Source organism: Puccinia triticina, chromosome 2A (assembly GCF_026914185.1).
Source record: "Puccinia triticina chromosome 2A, complete sequence".
Lineage (NCBI taxonomy): Eukaryota > Fungi > Basidiomycota > Pucciniomycetes > Pucciniales > Pucciniaceae > Puccinia > Puccinia triticina.
The window spans coordinates 1,171,322-1,184,476 of record NC_070559.1 but is presented as its reverse complement, the minus strand read 5'-3'; the positions used below and the strand labels follow the sequence as shown (position 1 = coordinate 1,184,476).

Here is a 13,155-nt window from a genome sequence, read left to right as displayed (position 1 = left end):
ATTGTTGAAATTCTTCACATTTGGGCTCAGGACTGAATTTTGGCCAAGGTCAGTTTTATTTCTAAGAAATTTTGGGAGAAATAAATTTGAAAAATTTCAATTTTCATGCCCTATGGTACAGGCCCTAAGTCTTGATGGAAAATCAGTATATGTATGGGATTTTATGCATACATAAACCTGTTAAAATTACAATTGAAGTTCCCATTGTGAGCAGGGCAATTGCTGCTCTGCGCCCCTCTCTCAGACTCCTCAATTGGTTTCTAAAATCAATGAGATTTCTTTCACTACAGCAAAGAAACTTGCTTACAGTTGGCACATAGAGACTGCTAAGTGGGTTACTCAACCCTTTCTCAAAGTCACTGTGCAACAAAAATGGTCATGCATCCAGGTGGAGTCCCAACAACATATATATGCCAGAGCATCATCCCACATATCAACTGGTCAAGCAAGTCTTTCTCTTTCTTTTTTTCTTCATAGGGAATTTGTTCTTTCAATCTATCTATATATCTGTCACACATAAGAAACGAGATAGGATGTATATTTTGGATGGAGATCACCGCCAACAAACAAACCAAGCACACCAACAGAAAACACTGAAATGGAAGAAGAAAAGCTCATAACTTGATCATAAGAAACAAAAACCGACGAAAAAGGGAGTAGAAAGAACGCAAAGACGAGGCAGAGTTCGAGAGAGAGAGAGAGAGAGAAGACAAAACACACAAAGAAGAAACTTGATTGCAATAACACTTTTCGTTTGTCGTTAAAAATGGATTAAAAAGAGCCGCCATTAACCTGATGAGAACCAAGACGTGAACGAAGCAAACCAGGGAAAAGAAGTGAAACGAAACAGCAAGAATCAGCAAACGGATGCTAACTGCTGCCCCCCGCGCCCCAAAAAAGCAGGAACAAGAGACGAACCTTATCCTTGAGAGCATTGACGTATTGGTGATAACTAGGCAGGGCGTCCTGACGATCTTCGACGAGCAAGCTGAGCGCCCAGATCCGGAGCGACGGTTCCCCGTCCTCCTTGACCACATAGAGATGGGGATAGTACGGGCCCCGTCTGGATTCTCTGATCTTGCCGATGATCGCATTGACTCGTTGAGAGAATTGGTTCTCTAGTAATGGGAGCGTCGCCTATCACCCCAATCCAATCCAAAGAGGAAGAGAAAAAAAAACATAGATACACATAAGCAATGGTGGGATGGAAAGAGGAGTTGAAGGGGGGGCAGGACGGACCTTGCCGCCACGTAACGCCTGGTAATTGGGGAGGTCGAAGACGTCGGTCACTAGTTGAGGCACGGCCTCACGGCCGACCCAGAGGAAGATATTCTGCGAGTCCTCGATTAGGAAGAGGCCATGACGTTCGAGCTTCTCGCTCGAGGCGTTCAACTGAGGGGGCAGGATCACGCCTTGCTCGCCCACCGTCCCACACTGAACAAACAAACACCACAAGAGAACCAATCAGGCATCTCGATCGAACACAACTATGACAAAAGAAGGCGGGCTTACCTCTTTCGGCATGTTGTGCAGGGAATACAACGTGGGATATAAGTACGGCACAAGTAATTGGCACGGCAATGTCGTCAACAAGGCTTGAGCGTAAGCCCTCACATCACTAGGTATCTGCGATGACTGTCTTAATCCCACCTGCATTCACCACCGCTCCACATCAACGTTAGTCATGTGAACACAATGTTCGTCAACAAAAGGTGGTACATACATGTTTCAGTAAGCCTAGTAGTAGGAGCGGTAAGATCTTCAAGTTTTCGCTGATGACCAATTGGGGACTAGGACCAGTACCGGCGGCAGTCATTGTGGCCTTGTAAGCTATGATCGAATGAGAGGAAACCAAAAAACTCGTTAATATTTCCATGAATTTGGTGAGAGAGAGAGTCAAGGGAAGGGAGGACAGACTTCCAAGGATATCGACCAATTTATTAGTCACTGCGTCTCTTGCGTCTTCCAATCTAGCCTGCATGGACCTTTCGACGGCCTTATTAGCCAAGAGGGTGGCAATAGCCACAGGGTCGGCAGTGGCATAGAGGTCGGCAATGCTGCTTGTCGTCGGCAACGCCGTTGTAATCACCCGGATTCGTCGCTCGCCCGAAGAGGTGGTGTGCAGCACTCCGGTCTGGAAGACCACGAAGGGCATGCTGATCGGGTCCTCTCTGGCAAATAATTCAAACAATCAGCCTGGTCATCCCTCTGAGATACCACCCCCATATTAAGCAGCCGCACTCACATCAGCAGCTCGATTGCATACGATTGGTCCATCGGGACCGCTGGCAGAGCCAAAAGATCTGTGGAACGAACAAAGAAATTGCCATGGAAGGCGGATAGACGGATACCTAGATGGCCGCAAAGAGAAGCGATGAGTCTCAAAGAGAGATTAACAATCGCGAAGTTTCCAATTTACCTCGGGAAGCCCGAACGCGCATGACAGCCTCCAAGGCGATTGGGCTAGCAAGGACCTGGCCGAATTCGTGCGCAAATTTGAGGGCATCCTCGGCCCTAGCGGCATTAAAGGCGGGATAGAAGTAGGTATTCCCGCCGGTGTAACGGGGCAAGCAGCTCAGAGAGGCGACGTCGGCATAGACCGAGGAGAAGAGCCACATGTCGACGGAGACTTGGGAGCGAGAACAGTCTATGGCGAAGCTCTTGTAGAATCCCGTGGCCGCTTGGAGCAGACTCGACTCCTTCGACGTCCCCAGCACTTTCGGATCTTCCCGCGCTTTCAGTGCCCCCGGTCCCAACGATGGTAAACTGGCACTCAGAACCATGATCTTCCCTCCGATGTGCGACTTTGTGCAGAATCCATGGTGACAGTCAGTTTATGTGTGAAGGGGGCATGGGAAGAGTAGAGCAACTGACGATCAACTTGTAGGCTGCCTGGAGAGCTGGGCCCATGGCGTTGCCCATACAATGCGAGTCCTTGAACATGTCATTCAGTTTTGTGGCAAGGGTCTCAATCGCGGGTCTAGTCTCAGTCAAGTTGACCAAAAGGTCGGAAGCCATGGGCAAGAAGACATCGTCGACGTCGCCAACGACGAGCATACTAGGCTCTGAGCTGTTTGCCTAAATAAAATGGTAGATGTAGTGAACTTAGACGTAAGAAAACGTAACCGGACTGCGATTAGAGGTGAGTAAAAGAAGGCGCACGGTCAGTGAAAAGAAATGTAACGAGCTGTCGACGGCGATGATCGCGATCCGGGTGCGACTCTCTTCGTTGGGGATTCGGTCGAGGGTTTCTAATAGTGTCCGTGCGGCGGTTGCTACCATTCCGGAAGAGACGGCGGCGTAGGAGACGTCGATCAAGAAGACATAAGTCGGGGCTTGAGGAGGGCGAACCTGGGAGGCAGAAGAGAGAGAGGGTGAGAGATGATACGACGGTTTTGTTCATCATGGCTCTTCTCGGGACATACCATGTATTCTGTCGGAGCGACAAATTCGACGACGCTGTGGTTAAGCTCGGCTCGTTGCCACCGATCGGCGGGCTGGTTGGTCTGCCGATCGAAATCAAAGAGCTGGGGGACTTCGTTACTGAGGTTGCACATACAACATTTCCATCGGGTGCCGCCCTCGATGAAGGTCACATAAGGGTTGATGTACGTCCGACATCGACGACAACGGGCGATGACGGTGTCGGTGATCACAGGCACTTCGGGCTCGCCGGCCTGGATCGATCGGTAGGGTGTGATGATCAATGCAAGTGGGATCTTGGATTTCTTCAGCAGGCCTTCCGAGGTCGGAATGGCGTTCATCGTACAGCGTTGGTAGGATGGGTCCGAGTTTGCTAGTGGATTTTGAGTGATACAGACCTGTTTGATCGTCATGTTAGCCACCCCTCCTCCGATCTAAACAAGAATTGAGATGGACAACGCACCCCAGGCGGCAATCTGATGGCGGGGGGTGGGGTTTGGAGCAGCTGAGGGTTTGGGACCATGCCGACCAGGTTGACTGTTGAGAATGAGTACTGAAGAACAAGAACAGAAATCAGTGCGATCCGCGAAGAAGCCCTCTTCCCACCTTAGAGAAAATAAGGATGAGAGATCTTTAGATTGCAGACGAGAGAATGGAATACGGATGTTGGAGACGGACAGGTTTCTGACCCATACCCATGCCTTGAAACTGCTGGGATAAGTCACCGACTGGGTCGGCATAAGATTGAGGGTTGGCTGGGCCAGCATACTGAGGTTGCTGAGGATAATGAGAGCCCTGCTGTTGTTGATGGTCATAAGGTGTTGGTTGGAAGGCCTGATTGGGAAGAGGGGCTGGAGGCTGGCCGATCTGAGGTTGGCCAGGCGTGAAGAAGCTGTTGCCGGCAGGCGTGAATTGGGCTGAGGCGGCTGGGTTTCCCTGCTGGTATGACTGATTATCGATCGGAGGCGGACCAGCGCCATCGCCGCCATAATAAGCTTGTGCTTGGTTTGCAGCATAGACCCGCTTGGCCTTGGGTGGCTGGACCCCAGCACTGGGGCCTGGGGGTGGGGGTGGTGTTTGAGGGAGGTTGTTACCCCCGAGACCGTTGGAGGCTTGCTGCTGAGGATACTGGTAGCCCGGTGTCTGCTGCTGTTGATAAGCTTGAGGGGGGGCCGCGTTCATGATGGGTGGATTGAGCTGGGAACGGCCGGTAGCGGTTTCTGCGAGCACATCTATCAGCTGGAGGTCTTGATCACAGGAACCATACACAATATACGGATCTGATGGCTGAGCGACTCACCAACGAAGACGGTGCGTGCGGATGCTGCATCCCTAGATGGTCGCCGAAAGGGAGATTAGCTGCTGATAGATAGCCTTTTCCTGATTGCTGGGAGAGACTGACCAGTGAGCAGCCCAGCCTGGAGGCAGCGGTTGGTTTGGGTTCGGCTGTTGGGCTTGCTGCATGTCGACGTGGAGGCCTGAGCTCGGAGGGAGTGCTGGTGTGCTTGGTAGGTGGTGGGTGGTAAATATTTATCTGGAGCTGGGTGGTGGAGTGTGATGACGAGGAGTGCTCGGGCAGTCCGAGTAAGGTTTCGCAGATGTCACAGGGGGGAGAGAGGGAGGACAGGGATGTGACAGCTGCAACCACCTACTTCAACCATCTTACACACTCCTGCAGGGCCGTCATGAAGCAAGTAGGATATACATAAAGAAGAAGCTTCATCCAATGGCTTTTTGAAAAACTCCCCGTAGTCTGAACCATGCTCACTCCACACCAATTCATTCTTGGAAAATCCCACTCCGGGTAGCGTCTGGCATGAATTGTAGGTTTCTCCAGAGCATGAGATGCTTGGATATATTTACAAGGGTGTATCCGTAAATATTCTTTAGGATCCTCTCTTGTCAAGACAGAATTTTTGAATGCTGCTGGAAGAACGGTGGGGGGTGTCCTTATGGGGCCACATGGATGGACGTGGCCAGCTGCGGAGGCGGCGATGCAGCGGGGCTGCGGGCGCCGCCGCGGGTCGAGCAGGCGCCCGGCGAGCACACATTTCACCAAGGCCGATCGACCATCGCCCACTCCGCCCCACAGCCTCATCAAGTCATCCACACCTCAGTTTAACCCTGTCGACGCGTTCCCAGGATGAAGTTGATCAGGTCCGTCCCTCACTCCCTCACTGCTGCCCACCAGCTCGGCTTCCTGATTGATCTTTCCTGTTATCTATCTCTCCCTCTCTTGCTCCCCTTCGCATTGGTTTTAGGTTTTTGATGAAGTCAGTTCAAACTATCCCTTTCCCATTTTCTTTTCTTCCAAAAATTACTCGTCTACACCGTGGAAATCGAACGAGGAGCAAGATCGATCGATTTGCGGTCCCTTTTTTGATTATTTGTTGTTGTCGTTCGATAACCAAGAAGGAACGATGAATGAGGCTGACAAGATTGAATGGATTTTTTAAAGGCTCAACCAAGAGACGGTGACGATCGAGCTGAAGAACGGCACCGTAGTCCATGGGACGATTTCTGGTCCGTACGCTATCCCTGAATGACCACCGACCGAGCCCTGTCCCTGATCCTGCGCTGGCTGCTCTCTGTAGGTGTCGATGTGGCGATGAACACTCATCTCAAGGCGGTCAAGATGACGGTCCGGAATCGGGAACCTCAGCAGCTTGACTCGCTCTCCATCCGAGGCTCGAACGTCCGATACATCATTCTTCCTGACTCTCTTCCCCTGGACACGTTGCTGATCGATGATGCACCTAAACCCAAAAAGTACGCCTCGCAGATCATCACTCCCTAGTACTCCCTCTGTGCAAGGAGTCCTGATCTAATTATTTGGTTCGAGCAGGAAGAAGGACGGCGATGCGCGTGGCCGGGGCAGGGGACGTGGTGGTGTGGAGCGCGGAGGAAGGAGCAGAGGACGTGGTCGCGGTCGGACACGTGGGATCTGAGCGAGAGATCGTCACTTTTTTGCTTGATCGCCTTCCTCGCCTCATCCTATCTCACCATCCGCAGTTTCGCATGGGGGTCTGACCTCGATCGTCTCAATGAATCATGTTGATACCTACCATCCAGCTCACAATCCCCCTCGATCCTTGCACTTCTCTTCTCTCTCCATTTGCCGAAAAAATAAACACCTCGATCATGAATCGCCTGTTGGTATCTCTTCCACGTCCACACCCCACCCTTCTTTGGATCCTTCGAAACTCTTGGTTGGCCCTATCCACTGAGCTCAACTTGATTGGAATTGTCGGTCCTGCATACACATGCGATCATTTTAGAAAAGCCCCCACTGTTGGTTGTCCATCGCCCACTTCTTGCAAGATGGCTTTCTCGAAAATACTAATGAGTCGGACCTTGGATGTATTCTGTGAATTCATTCAAGTATCGCATCCTCGATGGTTGACATCAAACATCCACAAACATTCCAAAACAAAGCATTCTCAGCATAGACCCTCCAACCCTCCCAACGCGGAAACCTGCCTCTAATCACATCGGTAGCACAACCAGGCCTATTCGGATGCCTCTGGTCATCAGCCCAATAAAAGGAAACTAGATCTTCACATAAGAAGTGCCACAGGGAAGCTCAACTGGAAGTCCACACAGGATGATTTGCGGTCACACCACCCTTATTTATGGGAAAAGGGAAGATCATGTTTGTCATTGTCTGGTTGAACTTTCATATGCACAGACACTGACCAAGCAAATACCATGCTTGGCCGGAAAAGTTCTTGTTTCATCCAAGTCATTTTCACTTCTACCAGTGAACAACTATGGTGGTACCGAGCTGAATAAGTATTATTATCCGGGAAACTGTACATAGAACTTCAGTTGATTTCACCTACAGCCAGGACAGGAAAGCTTGGGGTCAAAAATCAGAAGCTTTTTTTTATTGTTAGCAGCAGCGATTAAGGCAGACTGTGTAAGTGGTATAAATAGACCAGGTGTAATTTCTTGTCCAATAGTATTGCTGGATGCAAGGCTTTACAAGCTTGAAGGCTGTCCAGATGGATGCGTCATCCTAGCTATAACACCAATACCCTTGATTTTAACATATGTCTGGCCAATAAAGATGATTGGAAGACCATCTCCAGAACCAGATTCAGTTGGATTAAAACCAGATTTACAGCTAACCTGTAGCCTGTCACCACTCGGAAATCTGGTTCTACTTGGACTAAATCTGGTTCTGCAGGGGCTGCTGCAGAACCAATGGGAAGTCCTCCATTAGAGGGGTTCACAATAGGATAAAGATAAAACTTTAGAGCCAATTTTAAGGCCTTTATCAACAACTTTTTAAAAATTTGGCAAGATGTACAGGATTGAGTGTCCCTTGACAATCAGAGACACTTCTTCATTTTTAAAAATGTTGTCCATAAAGGGCTTAAAATTGGCTCCAAAGTTTTATTTTTATCCTATTGTGAACCCCCCTATTATAATTGGTTTACTTTAGTGTAAAATCAGCACATGGAACACAAAAAAGGCTTGATGTTAACAACATCCCACATATGTGAAAAATAAATAACACCCACTAGACTAATCACAATCACTCTGGCACTTTAGTGGACCACTGCTGATGAAAGTGACCAAGAAAATCTACAGGGGAGGCTATTATGAACAGTGGACACAACTGTTTCATGAATCAGGGTTAAGGCTGTGCTTAGAGAGATTGATTGGTCTTGTGGTCTTTAGATGTTTAGGTTGAAATATGTAGAACAAACAAGGATGTACATGCACCTCCCCTTTTGGGTTCAAATTTAATCAGGGATATGTTTAATTAGTTCAACATCAGCTCATGTCACCTGACACTCAGAGATTATGGGACTCTTGACTCTTATATTAATGGGGAACAAGAGGCAGAAAAAACCTCAGTAAGAGTGGTGGCCAGGGTGAGTATAGGATTCTGAATTGGATTAAATTGTATGGATTTGGTATTTGGTTGGACCATGAAAGAGTAAAAGGGACCACTGGGAAAAACATGCACTAATTTCTGCAAGGAAAGGTAATATTTCCTGTTTGATTAAGAACACCCTTACAGTGACGTAGAGGAGTATTTTTCCCAAAAAACAGGAGTCGTTTTTCCAACCCTCTATATGTATTAGAAAGAATTTTTGATTTTTCACATTTCTGTATACCACAACTTTCATCACCAGGAAAAAACAATGATCACTTGTCTGCAAGTGACATCAAAAAGTACAAAGGCCCCTTTTTACTTTGCTATGTCAATTGTTGGCAAGTGATCATTCTTTTTTCCTGGTGCATGTAGGGGGTTTTGAAGGTGGTAGTTTGGGTGTTGTGGTGGCCCCCTCGAAAACACAATTGTGGCAGCCTCATGTCGCGGTGGGAATGCCTGCTTTGGGTGGCCCGAGTTTCTTTCCTTGCCGTTTGTCTGGATGTTGCAGTGGCATCAATTGGGGCTCCGTGCAGCTCGCTGGCCAGGCGCCATTGTGACCTGGGTCACAGTCTTCTCAGCTGTGGCACTCTCCTGTGGAGTAGACATAGTCTCCTCTTCTGGAGGCACATTATCATCATTACCATCACCATTACACACATCTCACCGATTCCCCAAGCCACTTTCTTCACAGGGCTGACTGTAAGAGGGTGTCTGAAGGGGCTTCCTGCAAGCACAAGTAGGATCCCCTATTTGTGTGGTAGGAGACATGGTCAAGGGCAAGTTGGAGGCGCCCTGGGGACGTTTGATGGGATGCCAGTTCCTGGACATTGTGGGCGGCAGATAGGCAACCCCATCTCATCTGAGAGCCATGGGGCCTGCAGCAGTTGGGCAGCATGGAGAACCTTCTGCTGCATGCAGAAAGGGATGTATGAGGAAATTCACTAGACACCAAAAAAATACCACCAATCGCAGATTGGCAGATTTAATATAGTGATGGTGGAGTGTTATCAAAAGATAACTGATGTTATGAAGTGGGTGTGTTGAAGTTACTAAAATGTGTTATGAGTGAGGATTCTGGACCTCAACCAGGGGATATTTGGCCAAAGAGGACCCCTCAGAGAGTTGTGTGATGTAAATGTAAGTGTTGTGTAGAGTTTTTATTTTGTGTGTAAGTGTTGTAATGTGTGTAAAACCAAAATATAGAGTGACTGATATATTGTGGAGTGAGCAGTTGTGTACTTGTTATAGGGGAAACTGAGTGCAGGTAGTCTGCTGGGGGAAAGTCACAACAGGGGAGGAGAGCCTCCTTTTATAGACAACAGTCAGGGATTTTAGCTCCAGAAGAGCACCACATGAGGTATTTTAGCTAGGTACATGAGGGGTTTTGGCTAGTACATATGCTGAATGTGTGAATGTGATTGGTTCAGAACTGTACATGTGATTATGGGATGTGATCTGCAGGCTGAATCAGGAGGTGTGATTGGTCAGGACAGGATGTAAGTGTAGTCATGCTGTAACCAGGTCACCTGCTGTTTTTATGCAACAAAAATCTACTAGCACATGCGCATGCAGCTAGCATATGCAGAAGTGACTGCATGTGCACACTGTATTTATGTAACTGATGATGCAGCTGTATGTAGTGCGCTTGTGTATTTAAATATGTATGTAGCTATGTATGTGACCATGTGTGTAAACTAAGTTTTGTAAATGTGGTTTGTGTAACTGATTGAGGTTGTAAGGGGTGTTGAAAGTGTGTAAGAGTATGTAACTTTGAGTGCCCTTATGAGTTTTCTGTAGGGCAAGCGTAGCCATATAATCCGAATCTTGAGGAGTATTAAGTGATTTATAATAGGAAAAGGGAGATTGATAGTTAAACTAATAGAAATAGAAAAGAAAAGCAGAAAATTTTGATTTTTATGATATGGCATACCACAAAGGATGCAACAGAGCCCACAGGTCAATTATTCATGGATTTGGAATGGTCTCATGGGCAGAAATTTGGGCGCACACGGGGGCAGCTTGGGGTGGACATGGGTGGCCAGGATGCCTGGCCACGGCCTTCACGTTGCAGGTGTTTCATAAATGGGGGTTGATTTGGTGCCATTGCAATCCAGGGGGTATAGGGGGTCTACTGAGATACACACAAGGAGGAATGTAGACAGGGTATGGGGGGCAATCTGGTGCAAGACGGGGGATGTGGGCATTGATAAATGGACACCTCCCTCCTGGGGCACGCCCACGCCCATGCCCTTTCAAAAGGGCATGTGGGGGCACACACCCTATTTTAGCCCACAGTGTGGGACCCAAAATGCGCGCAGGCCCCTGCATAGGTGTTCAAGGGTGTGCGGGTGCACGCCCATGTCCTATGTACATAATAGTGGGATTCAAAGTGGACCCGCGCATGCCACTTGCAAGGCAAGGCAAGCCGGCATTCAACTCAAATGTTGAACGTTGACTTGCAGTCTCCCCGCAAAACTGGGTTATGCAAAGTGACCTGCATGCACGCGCGAGTCTACTTTGAAACCCCCTAATGTACATAGTAAATTATTGTTATATGTACAGTCACTGGACAGATACATTGGTACCCCCAAAAGCTCATTCTAGAAGGCCAACCCACAAACTTGAAGTCATGAGGATTCAAGAATGAGTGTGCAAAATGACTTCAGAAGAATGAATATAACAAAATAAAAAGTATTTGGAACATCACAAAAAAATTTTGTTGGCTGGAGTGCAGTTTGGTACTTTTTGATGTGTTTTCACTGCCCACAAAATTTCAGAGTGGATTTTGGACTTGATTTTTTTCATTTATTATCATCCATTTCACATTTCAATCTGTGGATTCTGATTATTCATCATTTTTTTGGAATGTTATTGAAGATTTTCCAAAATTGTCATTTAATGCAAGCAATTTTGTAAATTTTGTGATGTTTCAAATACTTTTTATTTTGTTATATTCATTCTTCTGAAGTCGTTTTTCACACTCATTCTTGAATCCTCATGACTTCAAGTTTGTGGGTTGGCCTTCTAGAATGAGCTTTTGGGGGGTACCAATGTTTCTGTCCAGTGACTGTACATTATGCACATAGTACAGCCCATCCCGGCCAAAGAGGGCAGAGAGGTGCAAGCTCTCTTCCCCTTTGACCAGCGGGGAGTGGGGGCCTGGGGGGGAGGGGGGGCCTGGGGGGGAGGGGGGGCCTGGGGGGGAGGGGGGGCCTGGGGGGGAGGGGGGGCCTGGGGGGGAGGGGGGGCCTGGGGGGGAGGGGGGGCCTGGGGGGGAGGGGGGGCCTGGGGGGGAGGGGGGGCCTGGGGGGGAGGGGGGGCCTGGGGGGGAGGGGGGGAGGAGGACTCCTGAGTCCCCACCTCCCTCTACCTCCCTTCAATTGGCAAGCAAGCCAATTGAAGGGAGACAGGGCCTATACACAGGCTCACATAAGCCAATCAACACCTGCGGGATGTAACACCAGGAAAAATAAATTGTCACCTGTCAGCTGGCAAGTAAAACCTTTCTACCCCTTAGATAGCTGTATCAGTTTTTACTACACCATCTGCATTCATCCCAAGTTTCACATCTTTTTCAATTTTGCTCATACTAATCTTCACATCTGTTTCACTTGATTAACAAGTTTCACATCTGTTTCACTTTCACCTCTCTTGTTATTAACTTTATGCTTCTATCTAGTGAAACTTGTATGATAGAACTTATAAGTTGTACTCTCTGGATTCTATTGTTCCCCAGACTTTCAGAAGAGACAAAAATAATAACCTCATTTTATTTAATCATTCCTCTTGAGCTTGAAGATATATCTACATATCACTACTTCCAGCTTGCTTGACCAGCACATACATATCTACATATCACTGTCTGGAACCTCAAGCCTGAACTTCTCAAAACTTCTCAGCTTCTGGGAGTGAACACATTGGACCAGATTCAACCCTTCCTACAATCTAGAGCCACTGGTTGATACCAGTAAGAATCTATCAAGTAGATTCTCATCCACCCTGGAGTAACCCACAGCTGAAATCACCAGACATCAGGTGATATCAAGCAACAATGGCTGCTGCTTTTTTCCTCTTCTGGTGCTACTGCAACTATGCTACAATGGCACCTCTGTTTCCTACAGGTGGCTGTCCATGTGGACAGCTGTGCAGCTGGTGGGTAGCTCATTGAACTTAGGCTGATATCACCTGTAGTCTAGTGACAGTTTACGTTTCCTGGTGTAAGAGGCCGAGTGGTGTGGGGTGTGGGGATAAGAGGGGAAAAGTCTCAAGCATTTTTGTCTGCAATTTCAGCAGCAAGGGTGTCCACTTTATCAATTGTGGGGCAGACACATTCTGCTGGGTTGAGGTCCGCCAACATGGGGCTTGACCCAAACAGGCAAAAATCCATCTGGCACATGAGGTGGGCCCAACTGCAAATGGCAAGGGAGTAGGGATGAGGATGGGCAGGGTTGGGTCGGAAAAATGCCAACCCGCCCTGCCCCGTTTTTAAATGGGTTGGGGCGGGTTGGGTCAGAGATTTAAAATGGGTTGGGGTGGGTTGGGTCAGAGATTTAAAATGGGTCGGGGCGGGTTGGGTCAGAGATTTAAAATATGAAGACCTGCCCCATGACCCGACCCATCCCAAGTGGAGGGGGTCGGGGCGGGTTGGGTCATGGGCCAACCCATGGGTTGGTCCAGAGAGGTGATTGAAAGAAAAAAAAAATTAATGAGATCTGGGTGTGTTGAACTCGTGAGAAAAAATAAAATAAAAGCATTTGTACATTGTGAAGCACTTCTATTCTTCAGATGTGTCATGATCCTTGTTGTTATCTTTGAGCCAATCTTGAGTGCAGACAAGCACCTCA

At 48.1% G+C, this 13,155-nt stretch overlaps 2 protein-coding genes across 2 annotated transcripts; one reads left to right on the top strand and one right to left on the bottom strand.

Annotated features, from left to right (window-relative positions):
- Positions 1–771: 771 nt before the first annotated feature.
- Positions 772–4,887, bottom strand: PtA15_2A129 (uncharacterized protein; the record flags this gene model as incomplete). The annotated part of the gene is made up of 15 exons (XM_053166118.1): positions 772–792; positions 919–1,137; positions 1,240–1,434; positions 1,513–1,650; positions 1,724–1,830; positions 1,918–2,171; positions 2,246–2,351; positions 2,420–2,804; positions 2,875–3,078; positions 3,163–3,351; positions 3,426–3,821; positions 3,887–3,976; positions 4,102–4,643; positions 4,724–4,755; positions 4,826–4,887. 15 exons carry the CDS (start codon positions 4,885–4,887, stop codon positions 772–774), a joined length of 2,940 nt encoding a protein of 979 aa, XP_053017372.1.
- A 530-nt stretch (positions 4,888–5,417) lies between these two features.
- PtA15_2A128 (uncharacterized protein) lies at positions 5,418–6,371 on the top strand (the record flags this gene model as incomplete). The annotated part of the gene is made up of 4 exons (XM_053166117.1): positions 5,418–5,557; positions 5,882–5,946; positions 6,018–6,192; positions 6,269–6,371. The coding sequence occupies 4 exons, from the start codon at positions 5,418–5,420 to the stop codon at positions 6,369–6,371; spliced, it is 483 nt and encodes a 160-aa protein (XP_053017371.1).
- Between the last annotated feature and the right edge of the window lie 6,784 nt (positions 6,372–13,155).